At 40.8% G+C, this 20,188-nt stretch overlaps 1 protein-coding gene across 3 annotated transcripts in view; it reads left to right on the top strand.

The window, feature by feature from the left end:
* The window catches only part of LOC117355295 (alanine aminotransferase 2-like), an 88,866-nt gene that overhangs the window by 7,191 nt on the left and 61,487 nt on the right, over window positions 1–20,188 (top strand). For all 3 annotated transcript variants that reach the window (XM_033933607.1, XM_033933608.1, XM_033933609.1), the window contains exon 2: window positions 18,291–18,383. In XM_033933607.1, coding sequence (XP_033789498.1) covers window positions 18,291–18,383 — 93 coding nt within the window. The remainder of the gene's footprint in view (window positions 1–18,290; window positions 18,384–20,188) is intronic.

Consider the following 20,188-nt stretch of genomic DNA (forward strand, 5'->3'; position numbering starts at 1 on the left):
GATGGGCCATTTGGCCTTTATCTGCCGTCATGTTTCTATGTTTCTATCTATGCGGATGACAACTACGTAGAAAATTAAAACAAAACATGACAGATCATTATAAAATAACAACTTACATTAAACAGCCTTAATCCTATAGCTTAAAATAATTAAAGCCTAGCAATTACAAGATTACAAAGAGGCCAAATTTGAAAAGGCAAGTCGAGAAAAATAGGCTTTCAGGCTTTTTCGAAATGCCAAGAAATCAGAAATCAAACAGATAGAATCTGGACCAAGTTCCAGCTACTTGGGACAGACTTCGATGAGCTGCTCTAAATTTGTGCATTTCGTTCTTATATGGAGCTCCTAGAGGTTCCCGTCCTCACTTGCCCTATAACTCCAGAGTGTTTCAGATATTCATCTTGGATTCCCAAATCTGCTCAGGTTAGGGAATTTTAGGGCTCCTTTTACTACACCACACACTACGCTTCTGGAGCTAATGCCAGCTCAATGCTTGCATTAAGGTCTAGCGTGCGCGGCAACGTGGCGCGTGCTATTCCTTAGTAAAAGGAGCCGTTAATGTCCATTATAATATTAAAGTTCCAGTTCAATTTATTTAATATACCGCAAATATAAAACCAGCGTAAAAATCTAAGTGGTTTACAATGAATATAAATTGGGGAGGTAAAGCAATACAAAAACGAGCTCCGTTACACTTATATTTAAATGATTTTTATTGGTTTTAGCAAAATAACATACCATAAACCAACAATATTCAGACATATATAACCAAACTGTACAAACCAATTTTCTCCCCCCACCCCCAACATTCCACTCAGCAATCCCTGCTAATAAAAACAGATTGATATTATCACAACTCTATTAAGTACACTTCTCCCTCCGTATTCGCGGTTTCTGTATCTGCGGATTCACTTTATTTGCAATTTTTCGGATGCTGACTCAAAATTACATCATCACTAAAGTTCTTTTTCCTTTTACTGTACCGATAAAAAAGTGTATTGCTTACCATTCACTCTGAAAATCGCTGCTTCCATGCTTTCTCCCACAAATTTGCTGTTTCCATGCTTCCCAGTGTGCACTGTGAAAAACGTTGCTTCCCAGCATCCCTAGAGAGAAAGGCTTCTTCCCAGCATGCTTGCCTAATCCAAGCCCAGAAATCGCAAATAACAGTAGAAAAGTTATTTGCGGTTTCAATAATAAAAACAAAGGCTTTTCCTACAAACCGCAAATAGCATTTAAAAAGTTATTAGCGGTTTTTCCATATTCGCGCCTATGGTCCGCCCACATCCACCGCAAATACGGAGGGAGAAGTGTATTCAAAATTCTGCTGCGGGCATGAGGTGTGAGATCATTCCAGAATGGTTCCCATAACGCACAGAAACGACGTCCTGATGGGGGATTCCAAGTCAGAAATGTTGCGGCGTTCCAAGAATGCTTGAGTTATCAGGAGAGAACGCCAATGTTAACATAAGAACATAAGAACATAAGAACTGCCTTCTCCGGATCAGACCTTCGGTCCATCAAGTCCGGCGATCCGCACACGCGGAGGCCCTGCCAGGTGTACACCTGGCTTAATTTATAGTCCACCATATCCTTATATGCCTCTCTTAAGGAGATATGCATCTAGTTTGCTCTTGAAGCCTAGGACGGTCGATTCCATCATAATCTCCTCTGGGAGGGCATTCCAGGTGTCAACCACTCTCTGAGTGAAGCAGAACTTCCTGACATTAGTCCTGAACCTGTCCCCCCTTAGCTTCATTACATGTCCTCTAGTCCGTGTCAAATTGGACAATGTAAATAATCTTCTCTGCTCTATTTTGTCGATTCCTTTCAGTATTTTGAAGGTCTCCATCATATCCCCACGCAGTCTCCTTTTCTCAAGGGAGAACAATCCTAGTGTTATAAGTCTGTCCTCGTATTCCAGTTTCTCCATACCCTTCACCAGTTTTGTTGCTCGTCTCTGCACCCTCTCCAGCAGTTTTATATCCTTCTTTAGGTAGGGAGACCAATGTTGGACGCAGTATTCCAAGTGTGGTCTGACCATTGCCCTATAAAGCGGCATTATAACTTTCTCCGATCTACTCGAGATTCCTTTCTTTATCATGCCCAACATTCTATTTGCCTTCTTTGCCGCTGCCGCGCATTGTGCCGACGGCTTCAGGGTCCTATCTATCAGTACACCCAGGTCCTTTTCTTGTTCACTCTTCCCCAGAGTTGCACCTGACATTGTATACTCGTATTCCTTATTTTTATTGCCCAAATGCATTACCTTGCATTTCTCCACATTGAACTTCATCTGCCATTTCTCCGCCCATGTTTCTAACCGACACAAGTCGCTCTGGAGTTTCTCTCTATCATCCTGCGATCTGATCGCCCGGCATAGTTTTGTATCGTCTGCAAACTTGATGATCTCACTGGATGTTCCTTCCTCCAGGTCATTGATATAAATATTAAAAAGGATCGGCCCAAGTGCCTCTGGCATTACCCAAATAGATAAAATGGCTTTCTTGACCATTAATAATCAACTACAGTAGCGCTATGCAAACTTGTTAAGATATACAGGTTTGCATACTAGTCCCTCAATGGGAGTTCAGATCTCCACCCGAGCATCGTAGCTCACTGTAGCTGGAGTCGTCATTATTCCCGGTGTAATCTTATGCTCACTGTTCGTTTTATCTTCGCAGTTCTTATTTATTCTTGCATTATTGCTTTTTAGTTCAATAAATTAACTTAGCTTTATAGGGAGATTTCTCCCCTTGCCGACACGTGTCGCTAACTGTGTCAAGGATGGGGGGAACTGCAAAAAAAATCAGACATAAAATTAGTTCAGGCAATATTTATCAACTTATCTCTTATTAAAAGCCCAGAATAAAATATCCTACACAGGGCTTCTTACCTAATAGTCCAACATGATGGAAACGAAGTGGGAGAGCATTTTGGCTCCGTTATATTTTTTTAAAAAAGACCAATACGGTTAGATTAGAGGCAAGAAGGGACTGACCAGGTATGTAATTCATCAGTTTGGGGATTTTGTCCATTTTTGGACCATCCAACACGTTATGCTTCATAGAGATACGTGTGAGATGATGCAGGAAAGTCTGTGAATTACTTCAGTAGGGGTTCCAAATTATTTTATAGTATGTTTTCAATCTAACACTGTATTAATGTGCACTTACTGTACCTCAGGTGCAAAATCTAGTGTGTGATAATTGCATTGTCCAGGTATCTACCACACAAAGTTCCCTACAGTACATGTACACTGAATTTGAAGCCAGTTTAATGCACTAAGAGGAATTTTAATTTTTTGGGGCTACTGCTAAGGCCTGGCAGTATATTGCTTTTTGTGAGCCTGCCTTGATAGGTGGAGGGAGCTACTACTGAGATCTAAGAGAATCTTTGGTTTACCAAACTGAACGCCTTCTTGGTGCAAGATAGGTAAGGAATCAGCAGAGTTTCTCACTGTTTATTTCTACTCTAACTGGTTTACGTTCAGGTCCTCAAGCATTTTTCCCTGTATGTCCTGGCGGGCTCACACTCTATCTAATGTACCTGGGGCAATGGGGGGATTAAGTGACTTGCCCAGGGTTTGAACCCACAACCTCAGGGTGCCGAGGCTGTAGCTTTAACCATTGCACCACTCTAGAAATCAAAATGTAGCAAAAGTGATCCAAGTGTAGGACAATCAGCCATTGTGACATCACTGATGAGGTTGGCTCTTAGGCATTGGTGGAATGAGGCATTATGACATCACAATCTCAGCTCTGGCTATCAGAGGCTGAAACTTGTCACATTATTTACTCAATTTTCTCTACTTTTCTTCCAGGGGAGCTCAGAATCTATTCAGGCACTCAAGCATTTCTCCCTGTCTGTCCTGGTGGGCTCACAATCTATCTAATGTACTTGGAGCAATGGGGGGGGGGGGTGGAATTAAGTGACTTGCCTAGTGTCCCAAGGAGCAGCATGGGTTGGAACCCACAACCTCAGGGTGCTGAGGCTGTAGCTCTAACCACTGTGCCACCCAGTCCCCACTGTCCACATACATAAAGGCTTTCCTAATCCAGTCCATTTCCTCCTGTTCCCATCACCAAAAGTCCCCTCCAAGTGATCTGATGTCTCTGCTATCAGGGGTCTTTCCAGTCCATGTCCCTCTGTCCTTGCAATCATAGGGACTCTCTAGTCTAATGCTTCCCAAACCTTTATCCAATAGGATCCCAAGCTCAGTCTCAAAAATTCACATGACGGTGTGATAAAGTAGCAGACCAGCATTCCTCTCCCCTCCTTCATTCCCTTCCTCTTTGCCGCACTTATGCTTCGAGGAATTCCAGGGTTGAGTGCTCATAAGAGAGAAGATGACCACGATTGGCTCAGAATCTCTTGGGTGTGAGTAATGAAGACTCTGGAAGGGAGTTGCCATGGCTAGAGGAAGACTATTGAAAGGGCGATTGTGCTTCAGAGGCTTCCGTGAAGACTATTGAACCTGTGAGGAAACAGGCTTGCTCGTTTTGACCCGAGTGGGTTTTCGGAGGGTTCCATGCCTCCTGGTCAAGTCACATTACCACACCCAGCTTAATTCTTTTTGCTGGCTTTGTCCCTTACAGTCTTTCCAATCAGAGCACCCAGCGGTGTCGAAGGGGGGGGGGGCGGTCTGTTCCTCGGGGCGCTGGCATCCCTTCTGCTCTCCATCCCCCTTCCCACTCCTCCCCCTGCCACACGTGCACCCCTTCCATTCCCCTCATACCTTTCTAACTTCAGCGTGAGCAGTCACAAAGTTGCTGCTCGCGTCGGATTTGGCGCTCTCTCTGACATCACATCCGGCGCCTAGGACGTGACATCAGAGAGAACACCAATGCTGAAGCGAGCAGCTACTTTGTGGCTCCTCGCACCAAAGATTTAAAGGTACGGGGAAGGAGTGCATGGCTGGGGGCAGGAGAGGGCCACTGCGAATACCGTATCTCAACCCCCGTATTGCCAACTCAGTCCATCACATTCTTCCTCGGATACTTCATCATCTGCAGCCTCATATATTTAAGTCCTGTGATTTGCCTTATCTTTGGTCTAAAGAAATGGGAACACATTACCCCTTACTATCAAAAACTTCACTGGTTGCCAATGGAGTCTAGAATTCTGTTCAAGTTGTTCATTGTCTTTTTGATTCTTATTTTCTTTTGTTACGTCTTTACTGGAAACTTCAATAAAAATTTTGAACTGGAAGTTTTCCTGCATGAGCTACAAAGCAGTTTTTGGGATGCTCCCTGATTATCTTGCCTCCCAGTTTTCCATGAATAGTTCCAACAGGAGTACTCGTAGAATAAACCTATTTAATTATCCTTCTTTTAAATCATGCCAATACAAGAAGTTCTTTGACAGATTTTTATCATTCCAGGCCGCCAAACATAGTAGATGATGGCAGATAAAGACCCGAATGGTCCATCCAGTCTGCCCAACCTGATTCAATTTATAGTAACATAGTAGATGACGGCAGATAAAGACCCGAATGGTCCATCCAGTCTGAATCCATGGCTTGGAAGATGAATACTTGAGGCTACTTCCTATCTCGACTTTAGAAAATCACTAAAACCATGCCTGTCGTGTTACTATCAAATCTATGATGATTCTTAACAGCTTTTTACTTGATAATTGAGCAATTGTCTTAACTTTTATTTTTTTTAATTTTTTTAATTCTTTATTCATTTTTATAACTTACATCAAGTGCATCAAAAAGTAACACCATTTTGACTTAAATACATCACTTGAAATTCTACAATTCTTCATATTACATAAAATTATCTCTTTCCCTCCCATTCCTTCAATACCACCTCCCTCCCCCTCCCCACCCCATCCTTTCATTTATACAAATCAGGGAAAATAATACCTATTCATTGCAATAATTTGTTAATGGCCCCCACACATCTTGAAAGTTACTAAAATTTCCTTTCTGAATAGTTAATGCTTTTTCTAATTTATAAATATGACACACTGAATTCCTCCAAAAACTGTAGTTTAATCTATTCCAATTTTTTCAATTACAAGTTATTTGTTGTATGGCGACTCCTGTTAAAATAAGTAAGAGTTTATTATTTTTGGAAGATATTTGGCTCTTAGCCCTCATAGACATGCCAAATAATACTGTATCATACGATAATGCCACTTCATTTTCTAATAAACTATTAATTTGGCCCCAAATTGATTTCCAAAAATCCATAATAAACGGACAATAGAACAATAAATGGTCTAAAGTCCCTGATTCAAGATGACAATGCCAACATCTATCAGACTTAGAGCAATCTAATTTTTGTAAACGAACAGGGGTCCAGAATGCTCTATGTAACAGGAAGAACCATGTTTGTCTCATAGATGCAGACATTGTGCATCTCATCCTCCAAGACCAAATTCGTGGCCATTGAGATGCAGTAATTTGATGCTTAATCTCAATGCTCCAAATGTCTCTAAGACCAGTCTTTGGTTTTTTATTCATAAATCCAGATATTAATTTGTACCACTGAGCGGCCTGGTGTCCCAGGAAGTCCACCTGAAAGCATAAGAACTCGAAGCTATAGTGATCATTAAGATTTTTCCATTCAGGGAACCCCGCCTGAATGGCCTGCTTCCGTTGCATCCATCTAAAACTTTGTGATTTGTTAAGGCCATATTTATGTTGCAACTGTGAAAAATCAAGCAGTTTACCATTAGAAATAACATCTTCTAATACGCGTATTCCTGCAATCATCCAATGCTTCCAGATGACCTTAAATCCGCCAATTTGAATCTTGGAGTTCAGCCATATAGTTTGATTTGTTGATTGGAATAGGTGATAAATTACTCACATATCTTATTGTTTTCCATGTCTATAAATAATCTATTTTCTTTATATAATCTAGGCATTTTGATACTAAGTACATGACATAATCGCAGAGGAAACATGAGGCGCCATTCCAGCCATATCCAATCTGGTATATTATCAACAGGCTCTGGGAGGATCCAATACATACCCTGGCGAATAATATAGGATTGATGGTACCTATAAAAGTTGGGAAAATTTACCCCACCCTCTGTAATCGGTTTTTGAAGAGATACTAAAGCAATTCTAGCCTTTTTGCCCAGCCAAATAAATTTTGTAAGACTAAAATTTAACTTTTTATAAAAGGACCCCTGAAAAAAAACTGGTAACATACTCATTTAATAAAAAAACCACAGGCAAAATCATCATTTTAATAGTTTGGACTCTCCCCCACCAAGAAAGATGTAAAGGATTCCATTGCTCACACATTTCTGTTACCTTCTGTAACTTTCATTGTTTCTTCCGTGTTTTTTATCCAAATGCCTAAATATTTTATTCCGTCCTCTTTCCATAGAAAGGGGAATGTTTCAAATAAACCTTTTGTACAATGGACATTAAATGGAAGAACTTCTGATTTACTCCAATTTATCTTGTACCCTGAAAATTTTCCAAATTTTTTTATCAATTCAGTGTTCTCCCCAGGGCTTTTCAGCCGGGCGCTCCGTCCAGCAAACTTAGATTACCGCCCGGCTGTCATCTGCCGAATCCTGCTGCCACCACTGCTTAACGCGCAGCCTGAAGAGCCGCCGAAAGATTCCCGCCGGACTTTAAAATAAACAAAACCCAGCAAGCGACTCGAACCCGGCTTCCCTCCGAAACCGGAAGTTACGTCGGGGGGGGGGGGGGGAGGGAAGAGAAGCCGGCACGGACCATTAGAGCCCCGGAGCATGCGGGAGATAGTCCTGCCACGGAGGGAAGCTTACTTGCTCTTGCTTACTTCAGTCCTTTCTCGCTGCCGGGTCCTGCCTACTTTCTGTTTCCGCGAAGGCAGGACCCGGCAACGAGAAAGGCCCGAAGTAAGCAAGAGCAGCAAGTTGTAAGCTTTCCTCTGTCGCTGACCTTTGGGAGATAGGTCAGCGACGAAGGGAAACTTGCAACTTGCCTTTGTCTGTAGCGAATCTGCCGGGTGTGTGAGACGGGGGGGGGGGGGTGAATGGGAGGAGAAATGCTGCTGTACCCAATTAGAGGGGGAGGGGGAAGAGAAATGCTGGTGATTCTGCTGTACCCAATTGTGGGGGGGGGGTTTAAGAGAAATGCTGTTGCTGCTGCTGCTGCTGCTGTACCCACTAGGGGGAGGGGGAAGAGTCATACTGCTGCACACAATTAGGGGGGAGGGTGAAGAGAAATGCTGCTTCTGCTGTACCAAATTGGGGGGAGGAAAGAGAAATGCTGATGATACTGCTGCACCCAATGGGGGGAGGGGAAGAGAAATGCTGCTGCACCAATTGGGGAGAGAGAGGGAAGGAGGGAGAAGGAAGATCAGGAAAAGGAGGAAAGAGATGCAAAGACCATGGGAGGGAGGGAAAGGAGATACCATACCATGGAATGGAAGAGAGAGATGTCAGGGCATATGGGGGGGAGGGGAAGCAGGGCCGGATTAAAGGATAGGTCCAGTAGGCACAGGCCTAGGGCCTGAAATGGTCAGGGGGGTCGCACCAGTGCTGTGCTTTGGGGCCTCACCCTTGCTGGATTCGCTGGCAGCAGCAGCCTCATCATCATCCCGAGCACCCCCCCAACCCGATCTGACCCTCCTATCTCTCCCTCCTTCCCTCATCAGTGACGTGCCAGAGGGAATCACGGCAGGAGAAAGCCCTGAAGCAGCCTGCTTAGAGTAGAGCAGTGCTGTTTAGAGTCTCGTGATGGGACGGAGGAAGAGATAGGAGGGTCGTGGGGGGGAGAGTAGCAGTCTGCCCCGGGTACTCAGCCTGGCATCATGAACTTCTTCGGCTAGCAACAGCATTTACAATTCACTGCTGTTGCCAGCTTCAGGCCTTCCTCTCTGCCGGGTCCTGCCTACTTCTGTTTCTATGAAGGCAGGACCCAACAGAGAAGAAGGCCCGAAGCTGGCAACAGCAGCGAATTGTGAATGCTGCTGCCTGAAGAAGTTCATGACGCCAGGCCTTGGGTGACAGAAGGAGGAAAGGGAGCAGAGGGGGAGAGACTTGCTGCACCCAACTGGAGGGAGAAAGAAGATGAGGGAGGGAATGAAACGAGATGCCAGGGATTGGAGGGAAGGAGGAAAGTATGCCAAACCAAGGGAAAAGGAAGGGGGAAAGGAAGGAGAAGATGTCAGAGCATGGAGGGGGAGGGAGAGATGGAAGAAAAGGAAAGAAGTGAGATGCCAGAGAATCAGGGAAGGGAAGATACCAGACTGTGGGGTGCGAAGGAAAGAAAGGAGAAGAGAGAGTTGCCAGAGCATAGGGGACGGGGTGTTGACAGAGAGAGAAAAATGGAGAGGTGGCAGAGCTGAAATCAATCATGTACAAAGGAGAAGAGAAGGGGCACAGGATAGACAGTTTATTGAAGGAGCATAAAAAGAGGGAAGATGCTATATGGAATGGGGAGAGGGCGGACAGTGGATGGAAGGGGCTGATGCTGCATGGAAGACAGAGCGGACAGATGCTGGCTAGAAAGAAAAGTGAAGACAAGATGATTAAAGCAGAAATGACAAAAGGTAGAAAAATTTTTTTTGTTGCTTTACATAGAATCAAGTAGTATTGTATCTATTGATTAAAGTTTATAAATAAGAAATGGAAATAAGGCAGTTTTTTGGGGACTAAACCCCTTTCCTCAGGTCAGGACAGGATACCATACCATAACAGCAGGGTGCCCAAATGGTCGAGCGCGATCGACCAGTAGATCACAAAGGCAATGTGAGTCGATCGCGTTGCCTTGGCAATCTTTTTCTTCCTGCCTCCCTGAGCCAGGCCAGGCGCGTACAAGCGCCGGACTCATAAGACTTCACCTCTGACGTCAATTCTGACATCAGAGAGGAAGTTCTGGGCCAGCCAATCGCTGCCTGGCTGGCCTGGAACTTCCTCTCCGACGTAAGAATTGACATCAGAGGTGAAGTCTTGTGAGTCCAGCGCTTGTACATTCCTGGTCTGGCTCGTGGAAGCAGGAAGAAATCGGCATGGTGGCTTAGGGGGTAGGGAAAGAATCGGGGAAGTGGAGAAATTGGCGCGATGGCTTGGGGGGGCAGAGGGTGAGAGAAAGAAAGAGAGACAGAAAGAAAAGGGGAGGGGCAGAAAGAAAAAAATATTGGATTTATAGTCAGAAGAAGGAAGTGCAAACAGAGACTCATGAAATCACCAGACAAAAAGGTAGGAAAAATGATTTTATTTTCAGTTTAGTGATCAAAATGTGTCTGTTTTAAGAATTTATATCTGCTGTCTATATTTTGCACTATGGCCCCCTTTTACTAAACTGCAATAGTGGTTTATAGCGCAGGGAGCCTATGAGCATCGAGAGCAGCGCAGGGCATTCAGTGCATCTCCCTGTTCTAAAAACCAGTATTGCAATTTAGTAAAAAGGGAGGGGGTATATTTGTCTATTTTTGTATAGTTGTTCCTGAGGTGACATTGCATAGAATCGTCTGCCGTGACCTCTTTGAAAACCCGTGGAATATAAATGATAATTAACATTTTCTCTGCACACAGTGTTCTTTGTGTTTTTTATTTTTATTTTATTGTTGGTAGATCATTTTGACTTGGTCATTTTAAAAGTAGCTCGCAAGCCCAAAAAGTGTGGGCACCCCTGCTGTAGAGTAATTTCTTGTATGACTGGATGAGCTATATTTATCTTTTTTTTTTTAGTTGTTTAAATTCATGCAGAAATAAATGGCTAGATTGAACCTAATGACTTCATTAATGCCTTTCCCTTTTTTAGACCTCTATACCATTTGAAAGTGGGCAAATACTTCTTAAATTTAGTAAAAATATTCTGGCACAAGTGTCAAACCTTAAAAAAGGAAGTCATATTGAGCATTGGAAAATAATAATAATAATTAACTAATAAAAATAGTATACATTTAGGGCTCCTTTTACTAAGTTCTGATAGTGGTTTTAGTGTGCGCTTAGCGCGAGGAGGAATTGCCATGCGCGCTAGATGCTAACGCCAGCATTATGTTGATGTTAGTTTTCCCACGTAGCGCAGGGGTTTGCGCGCGCTAAAAATGCTAGCGCACCTTAGTAAAAGAGGGGGTTAATTTTCCCCACCACCAAATTTCCCCATCCCGCCCCACCCGGCTACTTTTTCATGCCACCCGGCTGGAAAAAATTTCTGGGGAGAACACTGCAATTCTAGTAAGCTTGGAATGGTTGTTTCCAGATTTCTCAAATGAAGCAATATATCATCTGCATAAGCAGAAACTTTATATTCCCGATGTGAATAAGGAATACCCTGTATCTCCTTCACTTGCTGAATAGCTAATAACAAGGGTTCTAATACAATATCAAAAAGTAAAGGAGACAAAGGACAACCTTGTCTAACCCCCCTCTGCAGACTAAAACGCTCTGAAAAATTATTATTAATATATATTCTAGCAGCAGGGGAGCTATACAATGTTTGGATCTTTTGTATAAATCCTGAACCTAAACCAAACCATTCCATTGCTTGATATATGAAGGCCCATTCTACCCGATCAAAGGCCTTTTCCACGTCCAAGGTTACAGAAAAGGCTTTTGTTAAATTTAACATATGAAAAGCCAATCTGGTGTTATTAGAGGAATGTCTCTGAACAACGAATCATGTTTAGTGCATACCAATAATAAAGGGGAGAGCCTTAGACAAGCATATAGCCAATGTTTTAGCTAAAAGTTTTCCATCTACATTAATTAAGGAAATAGGCCTGTAATTTGAAACCAATGTGGGATCTTTATTTAGCTTCGGCAAAACTATAGTTAATGATTCTGCCATAGTACCTATAATGCAACCTTTAGTAAGTTGAACCTGATATAAATTTAACAAATATGGTAATAGGGTATTTTGAAGTGCTTTATAAAACTCTACCTTGAAACCATCTCCACCTGGAGCGGATCCAACTCTAAGGGACTTCAATGCTGTTTGCAATTCTTTTAGTGATATTGGATTTTCTAAACTTTCTTTTATATGTTCAGGAATTTTTGGTCCCTTAATTAAATTTAAAAATTCTAGTCCATCCTTTTCTTTATCTAAATAAGGCTCAGAAGAATATAGAACTTTATAAAAAATTAAAAATGGTTTTAGAATAGGATCCGTTTGAGAATGAGTATTCCCTTTTTCATCTTTTATCTCTCTATTTTTGTTTTCCGTATTTTTCCTTTTAGATAGTTTGCCAATAATCTTCCCGCCTTATTTGAATTTCCATAATACAAAGCCTGTTGAAAAAATAATTATTTCCTTATCATTTTAGAACAAATCTCGTTATATTTCCCTTTGGCTTTCAAGAGATCATGTAGTGTAGAGTATTCCCATTTATCAATCAATTGTGATTCCAATATCTTTATATCTTGTTCCAAACTGGAAAATTGTTTTTTAATTTGTTTTTTAATATATGCCGAAAAAGAAATAATTTGACTTCTCATGGTTGCCTTAAAAGCATCCATAAAGTTTCCAAGGAGATATCTTCCATATTATTAATTTGAAAATAATCATTTATTTTTGACTGAACTTCTTCAATGAAATTTGGTTCAATAAGCAATGTATTATCAAATCTCCATACAGGTCTACTATTATCTTGATCATTTATTTTAATTTGAATCCACACCCCTCCATGATCAGACAAAATAATTGGATCTATGGAGGCTTGTGTTACTTGTTGAACTAAAGTATTTGAAACAAATATATAATGCTGGCTTGTTCTCATCAGCTTATTTCTTTCTATATGCTCATTGATACTGTCCTTGATTATCGCTCCGGGGATGATGGCTGAAGCGATAATCAAGGACAGTATCAATGAGCATATAGAAAGAAATAAGCTGATGAGAACAAGCCAGCATGGTTTCTGTACTGGAAGATCTTGCCAAATGAACCTGCTGCACTTCTTCAAAGGGATAAGCGGACATTTGGACAAAGGTGACCCCATAGACATAGTATACTTGGACTTCCAGAAAGCCTTTGACAAAGTACCTCACAAGCGCCTACTAAGGAAACTGTGGAACCACAGGGTGGAAGGAGACATACACAGATGGATCGGAAACTGGCTGGCGAACAGGAAGCAGAGGGTAGGAGTAAAGGGACACTATTCTGACTGAAAAGGGGTCACGAGTGGGGTCCCACAGGGGTCGGTTCTGGGACCACTGCTATTCAATATATTTATTAATGACCTGGAAACAGGGACAAAGTACGAAGTTGTTAAATTTGCAGATGACACGAAACTCTCCAGTAAGGTTAGATCTGTAGAGGAATGTAAAGAACTTCAAATGGACCTGAACAGACTGAGTGAGTGGACAAATAAATGGCAGATGAGCTTCAATGTAGAAAAATGTAAAGTTATGCACATAGGGAAAGGGAACCTGATGTACAACTACACAATGGGGGGGTTGGTACTGGGGGAAGGCAACCTAGAAAAGGACTTGGGGGTTTTGGTAGATAGAACAATGAAGCCAGCGGCACAGTGCGCTGCGGCCTCAAAAAAGGTAAACAGAATGTTGGGCATTATCAAAAAAGGTATCACTACCAGAACCAAGGAAGTTATCCTCCCGCTGTATAGGGCGATAGTGCGACCGCATCTAGAGTACTGCGTTCAGTACTGGTCGCCGTACCTTAAGAAGGATATGGTGATTCTTGAGAGGATCCAGAGGAGAGCGACAAAAATGATAAAGGGCATGGAAAACCTCTCATATGCTGAGAGGCTGGAGAAGCTGGGGCTCTTCTCCCTGGAAAAGTGGAGATTTAGAGGGGATATGATAGAAACTTATAAGATCATGAAGGGTATAGTGAAGGTAGAGAGGGACAGATTCTTCAGACTAGCAGGGGCAGCAAAAACTAGAGGGCACTCAAAAAAATTGAAGGGAGATAGGTTCAGAACAAATGCTAGGAAGTTCTTCTTCATGCAGAGGGTGGTGAACGCCTGGAATACGCTTCCAGAGGAGGTGGTAGAGCAGAGTACGATTTTTGGGTTCAAAAGGGGATTGGACGAGTTCATGAAGGAAAAGGGGATCCATGGGTACAATTAGAAGGTTACTATACAGTACAGAAGGCTGTAAATTAATAGAGTAGTAGAGAAATAGATCATTACGGTCATTGACCTGGGGGGCCACCGCGGGAGCGGACTGCTGGGCGTGATGGACCTATGGTCTGACTCAGCAGAGGCAATGCTTATGTGCTTATGTGCTTATATATATTCTTGAGAAAGATTTATGAACATGGGAATAAAAAGAAAATTCCCAATCATTGAAATGAAATATTCACCATATATCTTTTAAATCATAGTTTTGTACCAAATTCTCTAATCCTAATGATTTCATAATTCTACTAGATTTTTTATCCAATAAAGGATCTATAACAGCATTAAAATCCCCTGCCACAACTAAATTTGAAGCAGCAGCCAGCATCGTATTTCCCAGACTTATTTCTACATGTAACCACCTCTCTGAAGGATCAGCACCAATCATCTTAAACATAGCATTACATTTTTTATTCATCAAAATTGCTACACCTGCCTTCTTTCCCACAGCTGGGGCAAAAAAGCAATGCTTTACCCAATCCCCTTCTAGTTTTTTGGACTCTAAAGCTGATAGATGAGTCTCCTGAATATAACATATCTATATTCTGTTGTTTTAAAACCAAAAGTGTTTTTTTTCTTCTTTTTATTGGATGGTTAAGGCCATTAACATTTAATGAAAATAATTTAAGCTCCATTAAGATATTTACTTACAGAATATATGAACCCCATCAAATTTTTCATCTTATTGCAATTTTTATGTGCATATCTCATTTCCCTTAATTTACTATGTGAAACATTCCCACCTTCCCATGATCTCTTAAATATTATATTTCTAAGGTCCCAAAAACCCTTCCCTATTCCCTATCATATCCCCTCCCTTCTTATATTATGATAACTTGAAGACATATCAGACTGGCATCCCCACCCCTCCCCCAAGCATCTACTTTACTATTTCTTCTATACTATAAAAATTGATCAATCTATATAATTTAAAGGTTTTTAAAAACTCCTTAAATTCCTTATAATACGAAAATAGTCAATGAAACCTATATTTTGAGCATATTACATAAATATCTGCGTGAATTCATTTCAAAAAACAAATGTATAATTAAATGTTGCATTATGTTCATTAAATCAATCAAAGTGTCTAAAATATATTTCCCTTATTAAATTAATCTTTATGATATAAGTGCATGACAATACCTCAATCCATCAAATCTAATTGAAATAAGAATTCAATTTAATTTATTTATAAAATAATTAATTTTTTAAACTTGCTAGCTTAGAAATATCAGATAACTAAAAACCTTAATCAGATAACTAAAAACTAAATTCCTTATTCATGAATTAGAATTAATCTTCTCAAAATATTATGTATTTCATAAATATTAGTTTTCTCCCATTATATAAGAAGAATAAATATATAATGAAGTATAGTATTCTCCTAAAATAATTAATTTAATTATATAAATAATTCCTTCAGTTAATAAAACTTTTCACATTACTGGATCAATGTACTATAAGGCATCCATTGCTGCACACTAAGATTGAGAGGCTTTCTTCCTTTCCTTTTACTCTGATTTTATCTCCATCTAGGATATCTATCTGTCAGATATTGGACTCGTGTACTGTGTTCCGGGATCTTCAGTTAGCTGTATTATCCATCCTGTTAATACACTTTACCTTCATAACCCAGCGATCTAGTTTGCTGCTTTTCAGGCCCACCCTCCTTACAACAATCTGGTAAAATTGTCACAGCTCCTCCCTCCACAGAAGGATATCATCCCAGGGGACCATAATCTGGTTCCAGAATGCCAACCGAACTCCCAAAAAACATCAGCCATTTATTATGGGCAACATTGGCTTCTGGATTGATCTGCACAGGCATCAAATGCATGCACCAAAAAACTGTCAAATGGCCCCGGTCTGTTCGATGATCCTCCACTGCATGCGGACAGCATATAAATGTAGGAGAAGACCAGATCGCATTTAAGCTGCATGGAGCCCTTATTGCTTCGTCCAGGATTCAACACGCATCGTAGTATGCATATAAAGACCTGTTGGGCTAGCGGGAGGAGAACTTTTCCCATATTATGGCTGATTGAAGTGGGCCAGATGTGATGTCGACATTCAATACACCAACTTCCGTTTGTGCTCAAACGCGGCCTTTCCGGGATGAACGTAAGTAAATCTTTGTGGGGGAATCCGGTTTTCTTATAAAAATTTGCACTCAATTTCCCCCTTTCACCCTTCTTTCTGATAGAAGTAGGTAGCGAAAGTGGGGCCTCTTGGATAATATCGAGGTTTAATGTTACTTTCTTTTCCATAGCAAAAACATAAAACAAACTGCAGACTCCTATGTACAAGATGCAGGCAATGTTTATTATACCAAATATTTTATTTTATGCAGTTAAAAATACCACCTTATAACAAACCAAGGGACCTGACACGGTCCGTGTTTCAGAAAACACTCCTTCCTCAGAGGTGCATGGTTGCTAAGGTATAAAATAAACCGCAATGAAAGCTTTTGTTTTACTAGTTTTGTGTCGCACATTTTAAGTGGAAGAGGATACCACACAGGCGATTGTTTTATACCTTTCATTGCAGTTTATTTTATACCTTAGCAACCATGGACCTCTGAGGAAGGAGTGTTTTCCGAAACACGGACTGTGTCAGGTCCCTTGGTTTGTTATAAGATGGTATTTTTAACTGCAAAAAATAAAATATTTGGTATAATAAACATTGCCTGCATCTCGTACATAGGAGTCTGCAGTTTGTTTTTTGTTTTTGCTTTGGCTGGTGATACTGCAGTTTTCGTTGGATTCCTTTGTATTGTACTTTCTTTTCCATAACCTCATTGTCGCAGCCTTTTACAAAGATTCTTCTCAGCAGTTCCTTCCCTTCGTTGAGCTCCACCAAAGCATAACACTTTACAATTCCATAACAGAACGATTCTTCAAGGCTTCTTCTCTTTTTCCTCCCCCACTCCTCGACCGTTTCCTCTGACATCAGGTGATAATTGAATAAATTAATGTATCAGGTAGTTCTCTTAAATAAGTGTAGAATTTTCTTATGTTTTAAATAATGACTATTTCCATATTTCCATGACTGTTAGAAATCTGTTGCAGCAACCATTTTATTGTCAAGTAAATCCAGTAAAAAAACTCATTTCTGTTTCTCAAAACTTTTTCAGATCAAGAAAAATAAAAAAGTAAATAACATGTTTTCCAACACTATAATAAACTCTAGCTCATAGGTGTTTCTTGAGATGACAGAAATTCTTTAAGTTTTCCTGGATCATCAAATTGATACAATTTTCCTTTATATGTGATTCTCATTTCTGCTGGATAGAATAATCCATATTTGGCTACCAGTTCCTTTAAAGGTTGTCTGAGTTGTAGAAATTGCTTTCTTATTTGAACAGTCTCCTTAGCAAAATCTGGGACAAAGAGCAGTTTGGAGTCTTTATATGCCAAATTTTTTGTTTCTCTTGCAGCTTTTAAGATATCAAGTACATGTTGGAATCTTAATAATCTCAAAATTACTGGTCTTGGCTTTCCTTGATTCTGAGCATTTTTCACTCAAATCCTATGTGCTCTTTCAATTTCCATTGGTATTTTAGTTTAAAAGGTAGGATTTTTGGTATAGCTTCTTCCAAGAAGGATATCATACTTTTCCCCTCAACTCCTTCCTTTAATCCTAATATTCTTATGTTCTGTCTTCTAGATCTATTTTCCAGATCTGTCATTTTCTTATGCATTTCTTTTAACATGTTATGATCTTCTTTATTGTCATGTTGTATTTGCTCTATCTTTTCTATTCTGTTTTCCATCTTGTCCATTCTATTATATACTATATCCAGCTTGTTGTTCATGAGGTTCATTTCCTTCCTCATTTCTATTAATGATAAATTGATGTTTCTCAATTCTTCCATAACCTCTATTACATCCAGTGCTTCCATTGGCAAAGGACTCGCACCAGGGATCTGTGGATCTTCCTTTAGTCTATTAATCTTTCCTGTTGATTTGGTAGGAGTCTCTTGCATCTTTTGCTTGTTTGATGTCACTTTAGAGGATTTTATAATTAAATAGAAGAATTATTGTTTAAAAGTTTAATAGATGATGCTCAGAGGAGGGAGCTCAACTGTCAGCCATCCACCAAGCCTCCAAGTTCCAGAATCCGTCTTAACTTTTATTGATTTTTACCTGATGTATCCTTTTTACTGTATTATCTTGTATTAGATACTAATTGTTTATCTTGTATTTTAAATATTGGCTGTATGTTATTATTATTATTCTTTTGCAGGGTGGAAAGGGACGGCCATACTCAGAGATCATGAAATGCCACACAGGTGATATCTGTAGTATGGGGCAGAAGCCAAACACATTCATTCAGCAGGTAAGAAGATTACATGGCTCATATGACGCTTTAGAACTGTTGCCGTGGGCGGGGTCAGTAACAGGAGAGTTGCTAGGGCATTAGGTCAGTCGTAACATCTTGAGGGAAGATGCACTATAGTCTCCGATCATCTAACAATCGTCGCCAAACAAGTTTGACTGGTTTAGGAACCAATTGAATTTGCCGACCTGATGCACAAAACGGCTCACCCCATGGTTTTCCATGCGGTTATATATTCTCTGATTCTGGCATGCAAATGAGGTCATTAATATTAAAACCATCCGTCCAATCGATGGCCTAACCTTGCATGCTGGAATCGGATCGGTACTACCAACTCATAAAACCTGATAGGTCTGCCTAGTTTTTTTTCATTTTTTTCTAAGGGCAAAGATGTTGTGCCCATAAAAGAAATGCTGTGCCATACTGCCTCCCCCATGAGGCCCCATGACCTGGTACCAAAATAGAGGCAGGAGAGATGCCCACTCCCTCCTGCCACTGGATGCCCCACACACACCCTGAACCTCCCCTGTATCGCAAATCTGGATGACAGCAGGAAGGATGCTCAGTCCCTCCTACTCGCAGACCCACCACTCCATAATGGTGGACCTTCCCCTTCCCGGTGCATCCTGGGATACAGAGGGAGGAGCCTAAGGCTCTGATTGGCTCCGACGCCTAATATCAGTTGCTGTTTGAAAATCAGCCCAAAAAATCAGCCCACAGTGAGCCACACGGTCTTAGTGACCGTGTTTAGTGCATGAGCCCTCAGTCACAGGTGCCATCATATCAGAATGATTTGGGGTATCATACACAATACAAGTTACCCCTCCCTAGACACAATGCATGAGCTTGTTCAGTACTGGGGATGCTCATAACCCACTGGCATCTACAGAGCCGACTCCTTCCCAACTAAGAAAGAATCAGCCGTAAAGCTAGAAAGAGCCGAGTTGAAGGAAGAAGAGGAGAAGGATTTTGCTGTAATAAGTTAAGTTGGAGGCTGGTGAATGAGGATGAGCAGTTTAAGAAAACATAATCCTATTTAAGGAAAATACAAAATACCATCACTAATTAACATTTCAGTCCTCTGAATTTGGGCTTCCACTGCCCAGGTTCACTGGGGCTGGGGGGGCTGCACGGTATGGAGTGGGACATTAGAAAGATATGATTGTTGCTTAAAGGTGACAATCGAGTGCTGGTTCTATGTTCATGAATACAGGGTTCTAGAACAAGCCTAGTCTAGGACGGTTCCTGCAATATACCAGACTAGACTCGGTCCTGGAGTCCCCCCTTTCCAGTCAGGTTTTCAGGATATCCCCAATAAATAGTCATGAAAGCAATTTGCAAATAATGGAGGCAGTGTATGCAAATCAGGTTTATGCATATTCATTGGGGATATCTTGAAAACCTGGCAGAGTTGAGAAACACTGTTGTAGAGAGTGAGGGATGTATAAGATAGGGAGGAGAAATGAGTGAGAGAAGAGACTCAGAGTGTGAGAGGGAGAGAGTGTTTACCCTCCTTTGGTTCTTTCCTTAAATGTTCTTCTGTCCTATTTTCAATTGCATTTCCTCCCCATCTACCTATCATTTCTTGTTATTCTTATCTAGTCTGTATAATTTTAAGTACGCCATTTAGTTAAAATTGTTTTGTCTTCTTTTTTTACAATATTTATAGGGTTATTGGCATTTTAATTTTTTTCCCTTTACATGTTATTTGTAAATTTGCTTAGAAATTCGATCAAATTTTAATAAAAACTTGAACACCATGAAAAAATGGCCCTTAACTAAAGACTCTTGGTAAAATAGCTCAG

The sequence above is a fragment of the Geotrypetes seraphini genome, chromosome 2 (genome assembly GCF_902459505.1).
Source record: "Geotrypetes seraphini chromosome 2, aGeoSer1.1, whole genome shotgun sequence".
NCBI lineage: Eukaryota > Metazoa > Chordata > Amphibia > Gymnophiona > Dermophiidae > Geotrypetes > Geotrypetes seraphini.